This window comes from Lutra lutra, chromosome 1 (assembly GCF_902655055.1).
Source record: "Lutra lutra chromosome 1, mLutLut1.2, whole genome shotgun sequence".
Classification (NCBI taxonomy): domain Eukaryota; kingdom Metazoa; phylum Chordata; class Mammalia; order Carnivora; family Mustelidae; genus Lutra; species Lutra lutra.
This window is the reverse complement of record NC_062278.1, coordinates 154,480,839-154,502,650: the sequence shown is the minus strand read 5'-3', so window position 1 is coordinate 154,502,650 and position 21,812 is coordinate 154,480,839. Positions and strand designations below refer to the sequence as shown.

At 51.6% G+C, this 21,812-nt stretch overlaps 1 protein-coding gene across 4 annotated transcripts in view; it reads left to right on the top strand.

Moving 5' to 3' along the window:
* Positions 1-21,280, top strand: part of TTC21A (tetratricopeptide repeat domain 21A) — a 35,078-nt gene extending 13,798 nt beyond the window's left edge. Inside the window, exons 9-29 of one of the 4 annotated variants that reach the window (XM_047740104.1) lie at positions 624-816; positions 3,238-3,335; positions 3,495-3,695; positions 4,421-4,550; positions 6,213-6,370; positions 6,603-6,818; positions 10,794-11,032; positions 12,064-12,136; positions 12,238-12,348; positions 12,704-12,842; positions 13,009-13,112; positions 14,310-14,498; positions 15,596-15,706; positions 16,551-16,632; positions 17,513-17,663; positions 17,890-18,051; positions 18,200-18,395; positions 18,495-18,719; positions 19,217-19,337; positions 19,454-19,531; positions 19,646-21,279. In XM_047740104.1, coding sequence (XP_047596060.1) covers positions 624-816; positions 3,238-3,335; positions 3,495-3,695; positions 4,421-4,550; positions 6,213-6,370; positions 6,603-6,818; positions 10,794-11,032; positions 12,064-12,136; positions 12,238-12,348; positions 12,704-12,842; positions 13,009-13,112; positions 14,310-14,498; positions 15,596-15,706; positions 16,551-16,632; positions 17,513-17,663; positions 17,890-18,051; positions 18,200-18,395; positions 18,495-18,719; positions 19,217-19,337; positions 19,454-19,531; positions 19,646-19,665 — 2,997 coding nt within the window. In that variant the 3' untranslated portion in view covers positions 19,666-21,279. Of the gene's footprint in view, positions 1-623; positions 817-3,237; positions 3,336-3,494; positions 3,696-4,420; positions 4,551-6,212; positions 6,371-6,602; positions 6,819-10,793; positions 11,033-12,063; positions 12,137-12,237; positions 12,349-12,703; positions 12,843-13,008; positions 13,113-14,309; positions 14,499-15,595; positions 15,707-16,550; positions 16,633-17,512; positions 17,664-17,889; positions 18,052-18,199; positions 18,396-18,494; positions 18,720-19,216; positions 19,338-19,453; positions 19,532-19,645 lie in introns of all 4 variants that reach the window. The other 3 variants (XM_047740099.1, XM_047740101.1, XM_047740112.1) reach the window with 3 other exon arrangements.
* Positions 21,281-21,812: the final 532 nt, after the last annotated feature.

Sequence of the window (21,812 nt, the reverse complement as noted above, 5' to 3'; positions counted from 1 at the left end):
GAAAGTGTCCTGGAAAGGCAGGCCTGCCTCTACCTCTCTGACCAGACCAGGTGCAAAAAGACCAGATTGTCAAACAATTTGCCTCTGTCAGACCCTTCAGCCCAAAGCAAGATTAACTAGAAGGAATCACTGCAAAACCTGAGGGAGCTCCGGGGCCTTGGGAACCAGAACCATGGGGTCCAGTGCCACGGGGACACCATCTTTCCCACAGAGACACAGATCTGTGTCTGATGCTCTCTGCTCGTTCTGCACATCTGGCAGGGAACATGGCTGCTCACAGGCCTACCGTGAGTTGCCTACTGGGCAACTTCCCATATCAACAGGACACAAGAGCTTCTGTCACCCAGCTTCAATTTTTGAAAAACTTCTTGGTGACTTGGACCAATTACTGTGGCGAGACAGGAGATGGGCCCTTTGGAGGGCCCTATGCCTGGAGGCAAGTTCCACAGATGTGGCCAGGGTGAGGTTCTTTGGAAGCTGGACAACTGCACAGACCCATCTGTGGGTTGTGTGCAGCCCTTGGGCTCTCCTGAGCAGCTGAAATGTGCCCATCTCTGATGTGGCCTTGTTCAGACAGACTGCACTGACTGGTTTCTCTAATCCCGTGTGTCCATTCCTCACAGTGTGGGAAACATCAGGCGATTCTCCGGCTGGTGTGCCCCTTCATGGAGCGTGCATTCGTGGCCACACCCTCCTATGCCCATGTGGCCACAGAGCTGGGCTACCTCTTCATCCTGCACGACCAAGTGAGGGAGGCGTCTCAGTGGTACTCGGAGGCCATGAAACTGGACGGGAGCAGTGTGGCTGCCTTAACAGGTCTCTGCAGGCTGGGCAGGGTGGGGGCATGGGGGCACAAGAGGCAGGGAGCAGGGTAGCATCCATGGATCCAGAGGAGAGATGCTGGGAAGCATTCTCTCTAGAGGGTGTGTGAGAGTTTGGGGGTACATTGTATGACAGGGGCGCCTTTCTGTGACATATAAACAGATAAACCCATACTCCAACAGAGGCAGAGATGGGCTACCTTAAGAAATAAGTAGAACCATTTTTTTCCCCCAGAGAGCTCCAGGAAATACAGAAATTAAACAAAAACAAAAACAAAAAAGCAAAGCAAGCTCAGAGTCATTGGAGGCTGAGAGCAAAATAGGCCATGGGGCAGTGGGGCAGTCAGTGAGATAATGAGATAACTTACTGGAGGATTGGTAACAACTGGAGAATGCAATCGAGGAGGCTCTTAAGGGGGGTGGGGCGGGGCGGGAGGTATCGAGTGGGAGCCTCTCATGCTTCCTACCACCATCAGAGACATGAAGGACAAAAAGACTTGCTGCTCCACACAAAGGCCACATCCCCTGACGTTCCTCCACTTGGCTCAGTCCTTCCCCACTTCCTCATTCAGGGGAGACCCCCAGCCAGTCAGCCGGGAGGGAAGTCCACCAGCCTGAAGGGCCATCCCACACACCAGCCTGGGCCAGTCCTGTCAGGTGTGTGCTGGAGTCACCCTCTCATCTGACCTGTCTTGGAAAATCAGTGACCTTAACAATTTGGGAAATGTGCCTTAGTTGCTAATACTCATCAGTCTAATCCATTTGTAAATCTGCTAACGCTTTGAAAGAGGGGCCTGGTGGGACATGCAAAGCCACAGCCTCTGAGGAGCAAAGTTAAAGCCAGTTATAGAAAAAGACTTCCCCCTCCCCCACTAAAACACCTCTCATGTTTGCAGAGGCTTTACATACAATCAGTACATAAAGAACAAGCTACTGTGAAAAAGGGTATAGGGAACAAAAAAACTACCGAAAATTAAAAATACGATTGCAAAGTACAAATTCCATAGATAAGCCAAATGGTGGGATGGATAGTCGTGAAAACCAGGATGGTATAATTAAGAGGACAATCAGGAATAAATACACTGAGATGACCAGAAAGTACCTATAAAGGAGGAATAGTAAGAAGATGGATTTGGCTTCCCAAATCTAAAACACACTAGGAAACAATAGTACTTAAGTCAGCTTGGGGCCAATGCTGGAATAAAGAGGCAGATAAATGGCACAGAAACAGCTCCTGAGAATAAGGTGACATTTCAAACCAACACAGTGGTAGGTTTCAATAAACCATGGCTGAACGTCTGGCTATCCAGCATGAAAAAAGTAAAGGGAAGTTCCTATCTCACTCCATACTCAAAAATAAACTCCAGTTTATTGGCTGAGTTGGTAGAGCACGTGACTCTGGATCTTGAGGTTGTGACTTCGAGCCCCACGTTGCAGGGAGGGGGTGTAGAGATTAGTTAAAAAATAAGCTCCAGATGAATTAGATATTTAAACCTAAAAATTCAGTTGGACTTATCTTCCCTGGGGGAAACTCAGAGGCTGGAAGGGGAAATATGTAAAAGTTTGGAACTAATGGATGGCAAAAGACAATGAAGAGGTAAATGGCAAACTAATGGAAAATGTTGGCTACAAAGGATTAATCATCTTAATATATAAAAAGAAAACAACCCTAAAAGAAAAACAGGCTAAAGCTACTATGTACAGGAGATTCATACTAGAAAAGAAAAAGGCCATTCAATATATAAAATATATATATATTCATTTTCCCTGGCAATTAAAAAAAAGTGAATTCAAATGAATTACTGTTCACTCTTTAGACTGGCAAAAAGTAAAGCATATCTGCGAGGTTGTGCAGAAAAGACACTTTCAAGTTCTTGGCTGTAATATTAATTGAAATGTCTCTGGAGGACAAGTTGGCCTTACCTGTTAACATTTTAGATATACATGCCCTTGACCCATCAGCTCAACTTCAGGAATTAGAACATGGGAATATGTTTACCGAGACCCTGCAACATTTAAGCATCAAAAGCAAACTAAATATGAGATGAGGTGTCCTTCAATGGGACCACAGTCAAATGCAGTATGGAATCCAAAGTGGCATGTTATGTTGCCATTGGAGAGAACGGGGTGGATGTGTGTATCACTAGACGCGAACACATTGCTAACAAATGAATGCTTAGAAAGATGGTCGAAGGACTATACTGCAAATTGTTAAGGGCAGTTACCTGTGGGGAGAGATCTGCTTCAAGCTAGCGTGTGAACTAGGGATGTTTTTCCATATTGCCTCATGCTTTGACTTCTCTATCCTGAGCATGCATCACCCTTCCTTCCGCTGTCGCATCTGTGATCCTTGGCCTGCTGGCCTGCTGGCTCCATGTCAGTGCCGGCTCCTCATGCTCATTCTATCCGGGCCCAGGGCTCATCTGGTGCCAGATCCTGGACGGCCACCTGGAAGAGGCAGAGCACCAGCTGGAATTCCTGAAGGAGGTGCAGCAGTCCCTCGGGAAGTCTGAGGTCAGAGCCCTCTGAGGGGCATGGGTTCCTCCAGCATTGGGTCGCCCCCACCCCAGTTTCCGGTATCCAGCAGCCCACGTAGCCTGGACTCCTGCTTCACCCTCGCCTACCCACTGCCCAGCTGGCGTTGGTGCCAAGAGCTGTACCTGCCTCCCACAGGTGCTGCTTTTCCTCCAGGCCCTCCTGGCATCCCGCAAGCACAAGGGAGAGCAGGAAGCCACTGCCCTCCTGAAGGAGGTCGCAGAGTTGCATTTCTCCAGCATGCAGGGACTCCCCCTAGGCTCTGAGTACTTCGAAAGACTGGACCCCCACTTCCTGGTCTGTCTCGCCAAGGAGTACTTGTTCTTCTGCCCCAAGCAGGTTAGTGGAAGTTCTGTCCTCAGGTGGGGGTCAGGAGCGTCGGTCTGGACAGAGGCAGGTACATCACCTGGCTGGCTACCAGGCAGCACTGTGCTCTTGTGTCTGGGGAACCCCTTCTCCTCTGAACAAACTTGAACCTGTAGCATGTGAACCACTTGAGAGTTGTTCCAGTGCAGATTCTGATGGGTGAGGGGTGGGGGGAAGGGAACCTGCCTCTGGAAAGAGCTCCCAGGTGATGCCTGTGCTGTGATTGTCCACAGACCACCCAGGGAGGGGCAGGGCACACTGGACTGTGCCTCTGCCTTTATCCTAGAGAATAACCAGGCTCCTTTTCTCCTGCAGTCTTCTAAGAAATCTATTAGCCTTTACTTGTTTGTCTGCTTTACTTGTTTGTCTGCTTTACTCGTTTGCCTGTTTGCCCAGCTAGCCAGGATTCCCTGGGGGCAAGGATCGTGTCGCCCCCAGTGCCATGTCACGAGTTGTCCCACAAATATTTATCAAGTGCACTAGCCATGTGCCAGATACCAGGTTAGGTACTGGGAACATGATAGAGAGCAAAACCAAGTCCCCCTTCTCCGGAGCTTTTGCTCTAGTCCTCGATGGCACAGAGTGCCATAATAAACACCCGGAATGAGGTAAAATTCCCTCACTGAAACAGTGCTGAGAGCTTTAGGTGTCTGTCTGGCATGGGGCCAACTGTACAGCCAAGCCCCGTGTTCCTCCAGCCCCGGTCACCAGGCCAGATTGTGTCTCCGCTCCTTAAACAAGTCGCCATGATCCTGGCTCCTGTAATCAAAGCAGCGCCAGCACTGATCGACCCCCTGTATGTGATGGCTCAGGTCAAGTACCTCTCAGGTGAGTCCCCCCCCACACACACATATACACACACACATACACACACACACCCTCACCAGGCCTGCCCGCATCTCTGGCCTCCAGTCCCCTGAAACCAGCCTGATTTCCCTGGCCAGCAGGGGTCTCTCCCACGTGGCCTGCTGTTGGTGGCTTCTGAGCTCTGGGCCAGGTCATCGTCCCTGAACTTCCATTACACACTGGGGCCGCGCTCATGCTGGGCTCCACGAGTCCTCCAAATAGGCAGAAATTCCCTCACGAGATTCTCATTCTAGTAAGGGGAAATCGACAATAAACAGAATAACGAAGCACACTGCTTATTTGTTAGGACGTAGTAATGCCGTAGGGAAAACTAAAGCAGAGGAGGGGAGGTGGCGGCAGGATGGCAGGTGTTTTAAAGGTGGTCCCGAGGGCCTCATGAGGAGGTGAGACCCTGTAGTCTTAGGACTTTCAGAGTCTCAGGGTGGCCAGAGCAATATCCTTCCAGCATCTTCCATCTCAAGGCCCAGGCCCTGGAGAGAAAGAGGGAAAAGGGAGAAGCCTTCATGGGAGACTTATTGTCCTCTCTGGGTACCCCCCCCAGCAGCCTTGTAACCCCGTCTTCCTGGAAGACAAGCTGATCTCTGGTGTGCTGGGGGCTTCTGAAGAATCCCCAGTGCCAGGTCATGGATCAGCCTCCGGCACTGCCTTGCATGGGCCATGCTGCACAGAGAGCTCCCCCACTTCCTCCTCTGGCTTCCCAGTGTTTCTCTGGGTTCCAGGCTTACCCACAGTTTCAAGGGCTCCTGGGTACGAGGCAAGGGCAGGAGCACGCCCCCAGGGATGCTGGCAGCTGCCAACAAGCAGGTTTAGGGCCAAAGCCAGGTCTCCAGCTGCTTCAGTTGCCATAGTGACACTTTCACACTTCTGCAGCACACAAAGAAGGAGCAGGGAGTCGGGATCCACACGCAGGTGCTCCCCACCTGCCAGGTTATGGACCCTGAGCAGGACCTGTTGAGAGATGCAGAGGAATGCAGGACCCTCCTACCAGCTCAGTGTACCCCACTATTGGGCTTCCCACTGGGGCTGCAGGGAGACTCCATCCCCCTAGTACTAGATCAGAGCTCAGCCTCAGAAACCAATTGCCCTGGAGTTCAATGCTGACTTGGTTCCTTGTAAGCTGAGTGACTTAATCATCACTGGGTCCCAGTCCTACAGCTAAATAACACTGCCAATCTCACAGGTCTGGGCAAATATGAAACCCCCTTTCTAAAGATGCTTTGCATGTGTTGGCCATAGAGCAGGTGCTTTGTAAGTCGGGGCTGCTATAGTTACCATTATTGTTAGGTTTCACTCTGCTCTGAGGTGTGGGAATTAAGACTTAAGTGTTCCCCAGAGCTTCCACACAGAGCAGTGACATGACTTAGCGATCTCCCTGAGGACTGCAGAGAGAAAGGAGGGGGTCACACATGGTTCGAGTTTCCTGGCTTTTGTCTGGGCCAAAACACAAACCGTAGTTCTGATTTTAAGACGAGAACTCCGAGTGAAACAGGACAGACCCGGGTCAAATGGCCAACTTGGGTATTTCCGGGTAACAGGACTTAGAAACTTCATTCTGCCTTTACATCCTGGGCCCTGGGAGTCCACTGGGTGCCCTGGATGTAGAGGTCTGTTTCTCATTTCTAGGAGAGTTAGAGAATGCCCAGAGCACCCTGCAGCGCTGCCTGGAGCTGGACCCTACCTCCGTGGATGCCCACCTCCTCATGTCCCACATCTACCTGGCACAGGGCAATTTCGCCATGTGTTCCCACTGCTTAGAGCTAGGCGTCAGCCACAACTTCCAGGTGGGGTCCTCTGTGCCCAGCTGCCCACTCAGCACCCCTCAGCCCACCCAACTGCAGCCCCCTACTTGCCCTGGGAGGGTAGCCCCAGGCACTCCCTACAGCCTGCAGACCCTTCTGCTGGCCAAAGGCAGGGGCAGGCTCAGTGGGCTTCTGGAGCTTTCTCCAGGCTGTGTACTGTGAGTCGCAGCAGCAGCAGCGCGCTGGAACCCTGTGCTCCTCTCTGCTCCTCTAGGTCCGAGACCACCCCCTCTACCACTACATCAAGGCCAGGGCCCTCAACAAGTCTGGGGACTATCCAGAAGCCATAAAGACCCTGAAAATGATCATAAAATTGCCAACTCGGAAGACAGAAGAAGGCAAGAAGTTCCGCGGGCCCTCCGTACAGCCCAGCGAGCGGGTGTCCATCTTACTGGAACTGGCAGATGCCCTCCGGATGAATGGGGAGCTGGTAAGAAATGCCATGCTCTCTTCCCTTGGGACTGAGGCCTTTGGAGGTCCAGGGTCATCAACCCAGACTCTCTGATTCTGGCTGGTGGTTATTTGTGCTATTATTTGAGCCTTTATTCATTTGGGAGCACATCATACCCCTGCCTAAAGGCTTCTGTGGCTCCCACTGCCCTCAAGGTAAAGCCCAAACCCTATTGAGTCCTGCCCGATCCATCCCCTGCCTACCACACTGTCCCCGTGAGGACACGCAGGCAGAGCAGAGAGGCCCATGAGGACAGCTACAGGTAGCTATGCAGAGGGGACCAGGTAGAGCACCCATGGATACCATCATCATACCTCAACCTTTATGAAGTCTGTCCCCTTGGAGTTTTGTGGTATACAACATGGTCAACTGTATAAGGCAGCCCTGGGGCCTTGAGGGGCTGGCTAGGCAAAGGCAGGGAGCACCTGAGCATCCTGTGCAGATATAAAGGAGCAGCAGAGAACACAGAGATGGGTGATGGGAGGGGGGAAGCTGCCTCCACATGCTCCTTTGGCCCCGCTGACCTCACTCACCTGCCCACTCTCCAGAAAGGGGTTTGTCCGGCAGAGCTTCAAGACCATTTCTGTGATCCCCCAGTACTGGGGCATCTGGCCTCCTGTGATGACCCTGCCATTGAGAAGGAAAAGCCCATGAGGCCCTTTCTCCTTAAAGTTAAAAACTGCCTTTGGAGTAAAGATGGGGATGCAGAAGGTTGTTTGTGCTTCCCTCCTTTAAATCTGCCAAAGGGATACAAGAATTGCAAGTGGAGAAGGAATCCCCATCTATAATGAAATTAGGGGAGTGCCACATCCTGAAAAAGTTGATTCAGCTGGTCATTGATTTGGCTAGAGACTGAGGGCCAGCTATATGTCAGGTGCCATGTGGGAGCTGGGGATAGAAAAGAGCAGCCAGCAAGGGCCCCGTCCTTTCAGAACTTTACACCCGTGGGGGAGAGAGAAAGAAGGGTGCCTGAGGTCCCTGCATTTGCTTGAAACTTTCTGAACCAGAGATGTGGTCAGCCAGGAAAAGCAGGGGCATTCTGCTTTTGGAAGGGGAGGGCCACAAGACAAGAACTCTCTGCTAAAATGCCTCCTTCCTTCTCTCTGTCCAGACTCCTTTCTAGGAGACATGGGCCAGAGGAAAGTAAGGAGGGAAATGACCAGAAAATCAGTTCTGCCACTTGCTTTGCTAGGATGTGTAGACTGAGGTCTTCCTGTGAGCCAGGGGTTCCATCCTGACCCCAGCTTCTCACAGAGTCTACCCCGCAAGGGAGGACCCACAGGAAGCTCAAAGGAAATGGGCTTCTAGGGCAGTTGTGCTAGGCCCTCTCCCTCTCCAGCCTTGTTAATAAGAAAAGGGAATGAGAATGGCATTTGAGAATGAGCAGGATCAGAAGGGGTCCAACATGGTGGTTATAGGGAAGGAAGGAGGCAAGCAAGGGAGGAAAAAGGAAGAGGAGGGAAGAAGGGAGGAAAAGAAGGAAGGAAGGAAAGGATGGGAGGGAATGAAGGAAGGCAGGAAGGAGAGAAGGACAGAAGGGAGGGAAGAGGAGAGAGGAAACAATCACAAGCCAAAGACAAGTGAGGGTTACACTTTGGAAGAAAGTATACAAAATAGAAGAAATATTTTTAAAAAAAATTGTGGACTCAATGGTTTTACAAGAGTAAAAACCAGCTCAAAGCAGAGCACCAGAGATCCACAAAGGGGTTCAGCTAGCCAAGCTACAGGAAGCAGTAATCTCATTAGTCCCCCGCAAAAAATAGAAAACGGCTGAACCCTTGCTGAGGCTCTCTGATGGGAGAAAGGGTTGAGAAAATCACTGAAGTGATCTGAGAGGATGACAGATAAGAAAGAAAGAGGCAGATAGCCAGCCAATCCAAAATCACTGTTTTTGCAGAAGGGAGATGAAACAGAACAGGGGACACATCAGAGAGGTACTGGGAGAATGATTCCTTTAGGGGAGACATGAATCAGTGACCCGGAAAGGCACTCTGTGCTGGAGAAATAGCAGTAAAATATTAAGACCAAGAAATATCCTAATAGTAATGCCTTAATGAAGTTACGAGAATCAAGGATTCACAATGTCATTGAAGGTTCTGACAATCATCTGGGAAGGCAGCTGTGAGAAAAAAAAAATCAACTTGGCCTCAGACTTTTCCTCAACTATACTAAATTCAGGGAGATAACAGAACAATACTTATAAAATGTCGAAGGGGTTGGGATGTCCCCCAGGATGTCTTTCATATGTGAAAGCAATAAAGGATTCTCTAAAAAATTGAATAACTCCAGAATTATGGTGTTAATTAAAACTTTTTGAAAAACCCACTTGTCGATATAATGCAGACAACCAAAACACAAAATAAATGAAGTTTTTACAAGTGGGAAAAATCTGAACTGTAAAAGGACACATAGAACTTATCTAAATAAATCTAAATATAATTACATTGAAATAATTACAGTCATTTTGACTCAAAGCCAGTATAATAGCTAAATTCTTTTTTTTTTTTTAAAGATTTTATTTATTTATCTGACAGAGAGAAATCACAAGTAGGCAGAGAGGCAGTCAGAGAGAGAGGAGGAAGCAGGCTCCCCGCTGAGCAGAGAGCCCGACGTGGGGCTCGATCCCAGGACCCTGAGAACATGACCTGAGCCGAAGGCAGCGGCTTAACCCACTGAGCCACCCAGGCGCCCCTAATAGCTAAATTCTTGAAATAAAAGTTATTAAAGTAAAAATAACAATAGTATCCCATAAAAAATTCAGGGAGGAGGATGTGAAGGGAAGGTGCAATTTTTTTTCATCTTTATAGAGTGCGAAACAAAAAGTTTTCACAAAATGTTTCTTGATAGAAAGATAACTCTTGGTAGAATTTAAAAGAGAAGATTCACACCACATTTTTCAAGAGTTATGAAGAAAGGAAAGCAGAACCTCACATTAGGCAGAAATGAAGCTCAACACAGCAGCATATAAAAATGAATACAACAACAAAAAATGAAAACAAAACAAGTTGACAGAAAACCTAAGAATGTATCTGTGATAATAAAATTACAAATGAAATAAATGTGCCTATTATATAAAAGAGGCATTGGAGTGGTTTAAACAAGCAAACAGAAGGAACCTTTACTGTCTATATTTCAAAAGCCAAAGGACCCAGAATGAAAGTAAAAACATGATACAAACATATGAAGCAAAAAAAAAGAAAGCAGAGGTTAAGGAAGAAATGTCTGGTAAGACTAAATCCAAGTCAAAAAGCACCAAAATAGGGAAAGAGAGTACTTTGTTAAGGTAATCAAGGGTATAAATATAATGAAGAAATAATTCAAATAAACTTTTATGTACCAAATACCACAACATTAAAATACTTTTGGGGCATCTAGGTGATTCAGTCTTTTAAGCGTCTGCCTTCAGCTCAGGTCATGATCTCAGGGTCTTGGGATAGAGTCCTATGGGGTGGGGCTGGGGGCTCCCTGCTCAGTGGGGAGTCTGCTTCTCCCTCTGCAGCCCTCATTCCTGCATGAACGTGTGCACGTGCATGCGCTCTCTCAAATAAATAAAAATAAAACATACCTTTGACCCAAAGCAGGAAAATACAAGATGTGTCATAGGTCTCCAACAGGAAGGAATTGCCAACAGACATTGAGGGGCTAAGGAACAGGCTGGTTCTTACAGTTGTGGGTTTCTGTACCCTCAGGTCTCTGAGCACCTTCCCCTTGCCATCCCCCAGGAACAGTAGTTGTGGACATTGAAAGGCTGTCTCTCCTTTCTGTCACTGGAACCTCTCTGCAGGTGGATGTGAGCCATCCTCCCCTTGGCTTCCGTATAGCTCCCAGCTGTCTCTGTTTCCTTTCTCTCCAGGGGTTAGGAGTGGGAAGAGGGATCACTTACGTCTCCTCCAAGAGGTTTCAGGCGTGGTGGGCGACAGCTAACAGAGCATCTTTTGGGTTCCCATGTCCCAGCATGAGGCCACTAAGGTCATGCAGGACGCCATCAATGAGTTCAGCGGCACACCAGAGGAGATCCGCATCACCATTGCCAACGTGGACTTGGCCCTGAGCAAGGGGAATGTGGACATGGCACTGAGCATGCTGAGGAACATCACGCCCAAGCAGCCCTGCTACACAGAAGCCAAGGAGAAGATGGCCAACATCTACCTGCAGACCCGCAAAGACACCCGCCTCTATATCGGCTGCTACCGGTAAGCCCCAGGGGGCAGCACCCTGACAGCTGCGTTTCCAGTGGTGTTTTAGGGAGTGTTTCCTCCAGATTGTGTTCCTTCCACCTGGGTCTCAGTGAACGTCCTCCGAGTGTGTTAGATGCCAAGTACAGAATTTCCTGTGGGTCAGAATTTGAGTGTGCCAAGTCAGTCAGGCCGGCTCATTGCTGAGACCTGAAGACCTGGAACCAAATCTGTCCTGCATGGCTGCCTTGTATGGCCCCACATTCTGGTGGGAACCATGGGAATGCACTTCTACCCCGGCCCTGTCTCTGCCTGTCCCTGAAGAAATGTCCAGTGACTTGATGTGGCCAATGAGAGGTGCAGGAGGGTGGAGAGCTGGGGTTAGAAGCCCTATATGATTTGACAGTGGGGGCATAAAAGTACCTTCCCAGCCCCTCCCTCAAGCAAAATTCTGCCTAAGCAATCTAGCGGGGAGGCAGTGCTAGGGGGGTGGGGATGAGGGAGGAGAAGCCAGGAGCAGTGGAGTAATGTGGTCACATGAAGTTTTAGAAAGAGCAGGATAGGGGTGCCTGGGTGGCTCAGTTGTTAAGGGTCTGCCTTTGACTCAGGCCATGATGCTAGGGTCCTGGGATCAAGCCCCACATTGGGCTCCCCACTTGGCAGGAAGCCTGCTTCTCCCTCTCCCACTTCCCCTGCTTGTGTTCCCTCTCTCGCTGTGTCTCTCTCTGTCAAATGAGTAAATAAAATCTTTGAAAAAAAAAAAAAGAAAGAGCAAGATGCCTGCTTATGCAGAGGGTTCTGGGAGGGGAACAGGGGTTGGGAGTGGAGGCCAGAGGAATGGGTGGAAGTTCTGGCATGGTCCAGAAAACAGATGAGGAGAGCCTAGACAAAGGCGGCTAGTGTGCACAGTGGGCTTTCAATGAGTATTGGGTGATGAGTGAATGGATAAATGAATGAATGAATGGATTAGTGGGAAAGAAAAGGAGGAGATGGATTCAGAAACGTGAAAGAGGCACAGGTCTGAGCTACGTTTTTGTTTGCTTTTGGAGGGAGCTCTGTGAACATCTGCCTGGTCCCCACACCAGCCTGCTGTTGGGTGATGCTTTCATGAACATTCAAGAGGTGAGTGAAAGCCTCATGGCCTTGCCACATGGTCCTCTGATCTCATGTCTCCAGTGGGAGAGAAGAGACACAGAGAGATCTCTGGGTACTTTCCCCACCAGCCTGAGAAGGCCTTGGAGGTTTATGACGAGGCCTATAGAAAGAACCCACACGATGCATCCCTCGTCAGCAGGATTGGGCAAGCCTATGTGAAAACCCACCAGTACACCAAGGTCAGGCTAGGTTGGGGTGGGGAGGTAGGGGTGGGGTTGGGGGAGACAGCCCAGCAGGGAAGAGGGAGGAGGATGCATGGGTAAGAGGGTCAGGATGGGAGGGGAGTGGCTGCATTTCCACCCTAGTTCCCTGCTGAGTGGGGTACCAAGGGGAGAATTCAGAAGCCAGCCACCGTTTCTTGCCCCCCTCCACATACACCTGCCCAGCTTGAGCCCTCTGCAGCTGGGAGGGCCTTTCCATCTCGGGCTTCTGTGTTCTGTGGGATCACATGTTGGTGGCCGCTGAGGGGAACACAGTGTGAGGCACTCAAGGGTAGAACCAAACCCAATGCCAGTATTTCCCATTTACCCTAAGGCAATTAATTATTATGAGGCTGCCCAGAAGATCAGTGGACAGGACTTACTGTGCTGTGATCTGGCTGAGCTGCTCCTGAAGTTAAAGAAATTCAACAAGGCAGAGAAAGTTCTGAAACAAGCACTGGAACATGACTCTGGTGAGGCCATGTCTGAAAGTCTCTCCCCCAGCATACTGTGCCCCCCCACCGCCCCCCACACTCTCTTCTGCAGAATGATGCAGGGGTCCTGAACCCAGTTCCCTTCCTCCCCCATCCCCAGCTTCCCAGGGGCCAGAGAACACTGATTTGAGTTTCCATTTTGCAGTCAAGGACATCCCATCCATGATGAATGATGTCAAGTGCTTGCTTTTGCTGGCAAAGGTTTATAAGAGTCATAAAAAAGAAGACGTGATGGGAACTTTGAACGAGGTAATTGACGATAGACAACAGACTCAAGCAAGCTCTTTATCTGCCATTTCCTGATGGGAGCTATAAAAGGAAGGCTGGTCTAGACGGCTCGAGGGCTGGCCCTCAAAAGAGGACCTAGGTTACACCTCAGGCCTCTGCCTTCCATTTATCCCCATACCTGTGCTCTTCATTGATGGTGCCCCAAAGTGCCTGAAGGCCGGCTGGGCCAGGCTGGAGAAGGCAGGGAGGAGAAAGGTGCCCTCGTCCTCAAGGATGCTAGAGGTGATAATACTGGACAACGCCAGGAGCTCCCAGTCACTGAATGCTCTGTGGTGGGTGCTATACTAGGCTTTTTGCTTTCTTATTAATTCTCACGGTAGCCTTTGAGATACAGCACTGGGACGTTCCTGCTTCACAGATGAGGCTCCAAGAGGTTAAGAAATATGCTCGGAGTCTCACTGCTAGTAAGTGGTGGAGGTGAGATTGGAACCAGGTCTGACCTGATCCAAACAAAGGTCTTTCCCCACCCAGCTGCCTGGATGGGACACTTCCTGGCCATTCCTGCCATACCTTCCTCCCTCGTTCCAGCAAGGGCATGGTCTGCAACTTGTTGGGGGAAGGGGTGCGTTCTGCGGGTGTAGGAGCAGAGCCCACTCTCTGACCGCTTGAGATGATTTATGCCCTTGTTTCCCACCAGATTCCCACTCCCTTTCGGCCCTTAGAAATCCCAAAGCTTGACCCTGGTGTCTTCAATCCGTCTTCTTCCGATGCTCCCCGGTTACTCACTTGATCATTTTATGTCGTGGGTATTTGTGAAGGCTGCCTCAGAGTCCCCGCAGGGCAATATTCAGAGCTAACGCATCTGTCAAAACCCAGCCCGCTCTGAGCACCTGCTCTGGGCTTGTGCAAGCACAGATTGGACAAGGAGGCAGCAGGGTGTGATGGAAACAGGTAAACAAGGACAGTACACTAAAGTGTTTTGTTTGGGCACCTTTGCTTCTCCTCCTGCCCCCAAGGCAGAGCCAGTTTGCCTCCTGAGTACTCAGCCAGTGGCCTTGCCTGTCCAGAGTGACCCAGATCTGCTCAAGGGCACTTGAGATGCCCTTTCTGATAATATGCTGACACAGAAACCAGAGCGTGGAGACTGGTTGTGAATTGGCCTGAGATCCAGCACATCAGGCTCGGAGTCTCTGATCCTGACTTTACTGGTCTCCCCAGGCCATGGACCTCCAGTCTCGGATACTGAAGCGTGTTCCACTGGAGCAACCAGAAATGATCCCCTCCCAGAAGCAACTGGCAGCCTCCATCTGTGTCCAGTTTGGGGAGCACTACCTGGCAGAGAAGGAGTTTGCCAAGGCAGTGCGTTCTTATAAGGATGCCCTCTTCTACTCGCCCGTTGACAGTAAGGTGGGGTCCTCAAAGCCAGAGTGTGCCCCTTCTCTTGGGCCATGATGCCTTGCAGAGTTTCCTGCCTAGGGGCAGAGGCCAGGTCCTTTCCTGTGCCTCCCTGAGGACCTGAGGTATAAGGGCCCTGAGACCCATGGTGTGGGGAGCCTGCTCTAGCTGACCCTGGGGCTCTCGAACTAAGTCTGGGAAGCCTCACTTTGGACAGCCACTTGTGGGAGGTGGAGTGGGAAAGACGCTGCCAAAAGTCATGTTAGTCTAGCATTTCTGGGTCCCCCTTGGAGGCGGTGACACAGTGAGAGCTGTGGCTGCCTGGGGTCTTGGGGCACAAACTCAGACTAAGCTTCCAAGGAGGTTCAGGGTCATGAGGGTGGTGTGGCTCTCCAGAGACAATGGTGGGTGGAGTCCATACTAGGAGAACGGAGAAAAAGCTCAGTGGCCCAGCCATTCATTCATCTAACAATCATTTGGGGCACCTGGGTAGCTCAGTTAAGCATCTGCCTTTGGCTCAGGTTGTGATCACAGGGTCCTGGGATTGAGTCCCACAGGCTCTCTGCTCAGTGGGAGACTGCTTCTCCCTCTCCCTCTGCCTGTTGCTCTGCCTGCTTGTGCTCTCTCTCTCTCTCTTTCTGTCAAATAAATAAATAAAATATTTAAAAACAACAACAACAACAAAACATGCACTCGTTTAACAGATGTCTCAAATGTGCCAGACACAGTGCTAGGCCTGGGAGACAGTGGGCCCAGACCTATCCCTGCCCAAAGACTGCCTCAGGGAGGGGACACAGATGAGCACATTTGTAGTTCCAATGCTACACGATATATGCCTGCATGTGGGTCTGCACACCGTGGGAACTCAGAAGATAGGCACCTGCTCCGCGTCTGGGCCATGGAAGGCAGCCCAGAGATGGTTAGGTCAGAGCCAGAGCTGAAGGAGAGGTACAAGTTATACTTAGTTAGTGAAACACATGGTATGATTGGAGAACTGGTAAAGGAAAAGAGGAGGGCCAGAGACCTAACAGAAACGGGTAATGAAAGCGGGAGACACTAGCCTCGGAGTTTCCCCTTGATGCTCGCTGGTCCGTTTTGTCTTGTCGCAGGTGGTGCTGGAGCTGGCGCAGCTCTTCCTGCTGCAGGGACAGCTGGACCTGTGTGAGCAGCACTGTGCCATCCTCCTACAGTCTGAGGAGCACCACGAGACTGCCTCTGTGGTAGGAGCCCCCACCCTGAACCTTCTGCCTGCCCTCCCCAGGCTCCCTGTGACTCTGAGGGCTGCTTCCCAGCCCTAGAACTCAGTCGCCTGGCTGCCCCACCCACAAGGGCTGCCAGGCAGAGGGGATGGAGTGCGGGGCCGCTGCCCTTCACTGGGTAGGGGTGGCAGCAAGGACCACGTCAGTCTCCTGGGCCCATCCAGGGGGAGGTGGGAGGGGGAACCACACCTATAGTTGGTGAAGGCAAGGGTGGGACAGGTTCCTGGGTTTAAAGAAGAGTGTGGGGGCACCTGGGTGGCTCAGTGGGTTAAAGCCTCTGCCTTCAGCTTGGGTCGTGATCCCAGGGTCCTGGGATGGAGCCCCGCATCGGGCTCTCTGCTCAGCAGGGAGCCTGCTTTCCCTTCCTCTCTCTGCCTGCCTCTCTGCCTACCTGTGATCTCTGTCCATCAAATAAATAAATAAAATCTTTTTAAAAAAGTAAATAAAGAAGAGTGTAGGAAAAACCCTCTCCTGCCTAACTTCTCTCCTCCCTAACACCCAGACAGCCGCCAGGGCCACCCCGTAGAAGAGAGGATCCCTCATTCCGCCTCGGCTGCCTGCAGCTGGCAGTTCTCAGACACAGGCGGAGAGGCTAGTTCTGTTGCAGCTTGTCAAAGGGTCCTTCTGGTGTCCAGCCCTGGGCTTCTCTTCCCACTTACATCCTCTCCCCCCAACCGCAGGCAGGCCTTCCTTCTGGGCTCCTCCTGTGGCCACTTGGAAGTGCTTTCTCACCTGCCCTGCTTATCCCCACCCCTGGCCAGCCTACCCACCAGGGAATTCCTGGGCACTGTGTGTTTTCTGACAGATGATGGCTGACCTGATGTTTAGAAAACAGAAATATGAAGCTGCTGTCGATCTCTACCACCAAGTCCTGGAGAAAGCGCCAGGTAACTGCCTGCATTAAGACTGGCTACATCAGTTCCCACCCTGCAAAGACTGTTCTCCCTTGAGAACAGTGGGCCCCCTCCCCTCCTTCCTGACTGGGCAGAGGAAGCCCCTTCCTCTCTGATTGTTCCCAGAGCGGCAGGAAACTGATAAAGCCCCGATGGAACATGCTGGCCCTTCCCCAGTCCAAGGGGCCAGTTCCTGGTCTCCTGGTCTCAGGCAGGGCAGTGTTTGGCACCGGACCCAGGAGAGCCTGTCTGTCCCCACATCACAGCCATTGGACTGGATGTGGCTCCCTTCTGAGGTCACAGCACCTGGAGGTGGCTTGAAATTCTCCCTTATGGGTAGCTGCATTTCTCCCTCATTGCAGTATCAAACCACAGTCTTGCTGGGGCAGGGAACCATACCTGACTACCTGACTCAGACTAGAGCCCCTGGAGGCCCAAAACCAGCTCTGCCTAGAGGCCCAGCCGAGTGCAGCTGTTAGGAGGGTGGATCCGGGAGCCAGATGGCCTATGTCTAACTCAAGCTCTTCCACTCACCAGCTGTGTAACCTTTGGCAGATAACTTCTTTGGGTCTCAGTTTCCTCATCTGTGAAATGGGAAACATTGGTACCCCGTTGTGTAGTTAATATATAGGCAAAGCGCTTCATGCCAGGTACTGTACAAGTATTAGCTATTATTACTACTTTTCAGTATGATGATGATAATTCTCTCAACTGTGGAGACCAGTAGAGACATTGAGGCTGTTGGGATATCCCGGCTCAGCCCAAACCAGGCAGTGTCTGCTGGTCCCCTCCCTTCTCCATGCCATCTGGCAGCACCCAAACAGATGTAGCTAGTGGTTAGCATAGCCTCGAGATTTCTGCTTTCTTATTTTAGACAATTTTTTGGTACTGAATAAACTAATTGATCTGCTATGGAGAAGTGGCAGACTTGAAGATGCCCCTGCCTTCTTTGAATTGGCCAAGAAGATGTCCAGCCGCATTCCTTTGGAGCCAGGCTTCAACTACTGCAGAGGCATCTACTGCTGGTGAGTGGAGGGGGGAGAGGGAGGGTCCGCATGATCTCCAGCAGGGGTTCTTCCTAGCAGACACGCTGGGCTTCTGCAGAAATTCAGAGAGCAGATCAGGGTGCGGGGAGAGCAGCGATCCAGCCCCACTGTGCACAGACTCAGGGAGTGGTCCCTGCAAGTCTCTGCCCTCCCTGGCCCTCAGATTCCCTCTCTGGTTCTTGGGTATTTCTCTTCTCCGCTACAGGCACATAGGGCAACCCAACGAAGCACTGAAGTTCCTAAACAAAGCGCGCAAGGACAGCTCGTGGGGCCAGAGTGCCACCTACTACATGGTGCAGATCTGTCTGAACCCAGACAACGAGATCGTGGGCGGAGAGGCTTTTGAGAACCTGGTGGCTGAGAGCAAGTAGGGGCCCGGCTAACTTGGGTTGGGGTGGGGGGGGGGGGGCGCAGGGGCAGGACCCTGGGAAAGGAGGGGAGAGCCTCGGGAGCGATGGGGTCCAGGCCAAGTGAGGGCCCCACGGGTTCCGGGTTCCGGTGTCCAATGGCCGCAGCTCCACCGACAGGAAGGGCTCTTTGGAGCAGCATGGTGTGCGCACCGCGGAGAAGCTGCTGCGTGAGTTCTACCCGCACTCGGCCCGGGGCCAGACCCAGCTGCGACTGCTGCAGAGTCTCTGCCTGCTGGCCACCAGGGAGAAGGCCAACGTGGAGGCGGCGCTGGGCACCTTCATCGAGATGGCGCAGGCCGAGGTGGGCCGGCGCGCGGGACGGGCGGCGCGTGGGGCGAGGCTGGGGGCCCAGCGCACTCACGCCCGCTTACTGCACCCCCCCAAACCCCCCCGTGCGCAGAAGGAGAGTGTCCCCGCCCTGCTGGCCATGGCACAGGCCTACGCGCTGCTGAAGCAGGTCCCCAAGGCGCGCACGCAGCTGAAGCGTCTGGCCAAGGCCCCGTGGGCGCTGGATGAGGCCGAGAACCTGGAGAAGAGCTGGCTCCTACTGGCGGACCTGTACTGCCAGGGCGGCAAGTTCGACCTGGCGTCGGAGCTGCTGCGGCGCTGCGTGCAGTACAACAAGGCAGGGGGCGCGCCGCCGTCGGGGGAACGGGGGCGCCAGGTGGAGGCAGGGCGCGAGGGGCGTGTGGGCGTCGGGGGCAGAGGAGGTGCCGGTTAGAACCTGATGAGAAGAGGCTAGACAAAAGAGCGCACATGCCCGCTAAGCAAGATGGGAACGGAACCTGGGTGGGGGGGAGCGGGGAGGGGGACCGGGCTAGGTAAGAGGAGGCGGGCAGGGTCGGGCAGCCAAGAGAGATGGGAAGGGCTCGAGGGGGTGTGGGGGTCAGAGTGGGAGGGCTGTGGGGAAAGGGGTCATGCCAACGTCGGGGTAGCCTAGAGGAGCACACGGTCGACCCCTCGCAAAGGTGGGAGATGCTACTGGAGACCCTGAGAGGTTAGAATTAATGCAGCTCACCACCATCCTTTGCACAACCCCCCCCACCCCCCCACCCCCCGCCAAACCCGCCCTCCCCCGCGGGTTGTACCCTGTGCTGGGACCGGGTGTGGCTTTCCCTACAGTCCTGCTGCAAGGCCTATGAGTACATGGGCTTCATCATGGAGAAGGAGCAGTCCTACAAAGACGCAGCCACCAACTACGAGCTGGCCTGGAAGTACAGCCATTACGCCAACCCTGGCATTGGTAAGGCAATCAGCCAGGATGCATGTGGGTGACCTGGGCGCTGGGCAGGAGGACCGAAACCCTGGCTCTTGTGTGGTTAGGGTGCTACTGTCTGTGTTCCCTGTGCCCCTGGATAGGCTTCAAACTCGCTTTCAACTACTTGAAGGACAAGAGATTTGTGGAGGCCATTGAAGTCTGCCACCATGTAAGCCATTGTAAGCCCCTGGGATACATTAGGGGTGGGGTGGGGGGCTGGTGCTGTGGCCTGGTCCTGGTGCAGAGACGGATACCCCTGCCTGATGCTGCACCCCTTTCTTCCTCTGTCCCAGGTTCTCAGAGAGCATCCTAATTACCCCCAGATCAGAGAAGAAATTTTGGAAAAGGCCCAAGGGTCTCTGAGGCCCTAGCTGTGGTCAATGGGAGCCAGGGTGGGTGGAAGCCATCAAGATATAGAAGTTTCTTGGAGGGGTTGGGAAGTGGGGCGGGGGAGAAGAGATTCAGAAAATGACATATTCTTACCCGTTTCTCTATTGTGTGTGGTTTATTTGAATCATGCCTCATCTGGTCTAAGGGCATCCCAAAGCTTTGTGTTTTTAAGGCACAAGAGGCACTTTTGCTCTGAGGAGAAGAGAGATCCACCAGCTTAACTTATGCTGGGCTCACTGGGCACCTTCTGTTGGGCTCCATTTTTATTCCAGACTCTGTGAGGGAGCAGAGGGGAACAAAGAGGCGGTTTGGGGAAAAAAACAAAAACAAAACTCCCTACATCTATTTTCATATTATTATGTTAGTTTATAAATGCCTCCCCTCTCCTATCTGGTCTTCAGACCTCCAGAGCTCAAGAAGCGACTCCCCACAGCATCCTGCCCAGCTGGGGCACAGGACGACCAGCGTGGAAGGTCCCACAGCTGAGGCTGTGTGAGGGAGGCCATCATCCCATAGGCTGTGGAGGCCCTTGGCTCACTCTATCCATACATTCTGTCTCCTCCCCAGGTCCTCCGCTGGCCTCTGCTGCTCCTCACTGGTTTGGGACAAACCCGATTACCCATGACTGGTACAGCCCAAGAAAAAAATAGCTCCCCCTTCAGATTTTCTAAAAGACACTGACCAACAGATTTATCCTCCAGAAACCTTTTTCACGCCTCGGAGGACAAAAGCAATGGTCCCTATTTAGAGGAATTATGTTACTTGTAACTGGCAAGAGAGTGGCAGAGTTCAGTTTTGCTGCAGCTCCCAACACTTCTCTTCTTGTTTTTCATGATGCCAGTAACAGGCCCAGTTTGGCCTCAGAGGAAGGAACTCTGAACTGGGAGTCAGGACTGTGACCTTCCCAAGAGCTTCTGCTCTGTGGACTTCAGTGTCCCCCTCTGTGGTAGGAAATTAGATGAGATGTGCCTGTCCCCAAACCATGATACAAATCCCTTCCAATGATATACAGCAAATAGTTTATAGTTTAATAACCATGTGTTTAAAAATCATTGTTACATAATAGAGAAAAATAACTAGCATGACAAAGTCATGAATTCATGAGTGCTGTTACTCCGAATGGTTCTAACTTTTAAGCATGTCAATATAATTGATACAAAGCAAAATACTTAGTATGAGTAGAATGCAGCAAAATTTTCAAGAGAAGTTGTCCAGTGATGACAGTTTGGGAACTGGACAGGTAGGGGTCGCGTTTAGAACAGACAGAATTATCCTTGGTGGTGGCTGAGCCTTGTCTTTGTAACACCCCGCTGACCACATGTATGGCCTCTTGATCTGAGTCAGTGATCTGGAACGCTTTCCCCACGTTACTACCGTTCTTCATATGGGAAACCAGTCCCCTTTACTAGCATCTGCTTTACAATCTGGTTTCTTGGGGGCGGGTTGTTGAGAGACAGGTTTGTCTGTATGGAGAATGATGCTATAAAGGATTGTACATTAATCACATTTTTATTACTGTAAAACCTAAATGGTCTTCATTTATCTTTAAAAAAAAAAAAAAAAAAAAAAGGCCAGGAAGCGATCTTGTTGCCCTAGACGGGGAGAGGGTGGGTTCAGTCCTGCCATGGGCTAGGTCCACGGTTTAGGAGCCTGTGGGGGCTTCCTGCCAGGGAACTGGAGCAGCCAGGAGCTGCTCTCCAGACCCCCAGGCTAATCAGAGCAGGGCCTCAGAGCCCCTGGAGAGACCCAGACTTTGAATCATGCGTGCTGAAACAAACTCTACAGGAGTGTTCTCAGCTGAGGACCAGCAGCAGGGAGACAGAGCGATGGAATGTACCAGGATACTCTACCAGGAGAAGCCAAAGTCCTGGCTGTCCCTGGCTAAGCTGCTTACAGGGACAGGCTACCCATCACAGGCCAGGCACCAAGCTATGGATCCTCTCCTGACCATGGATGATGAGGCCATGTCCATGCATGTTCAGAGGTAAGAGACAGATACCCAGAGAGTGGCAGAACTGGCAGAGAAAGAGAGGATAAAACATAGAGATAGTGGCAGAAACATGAAAACAA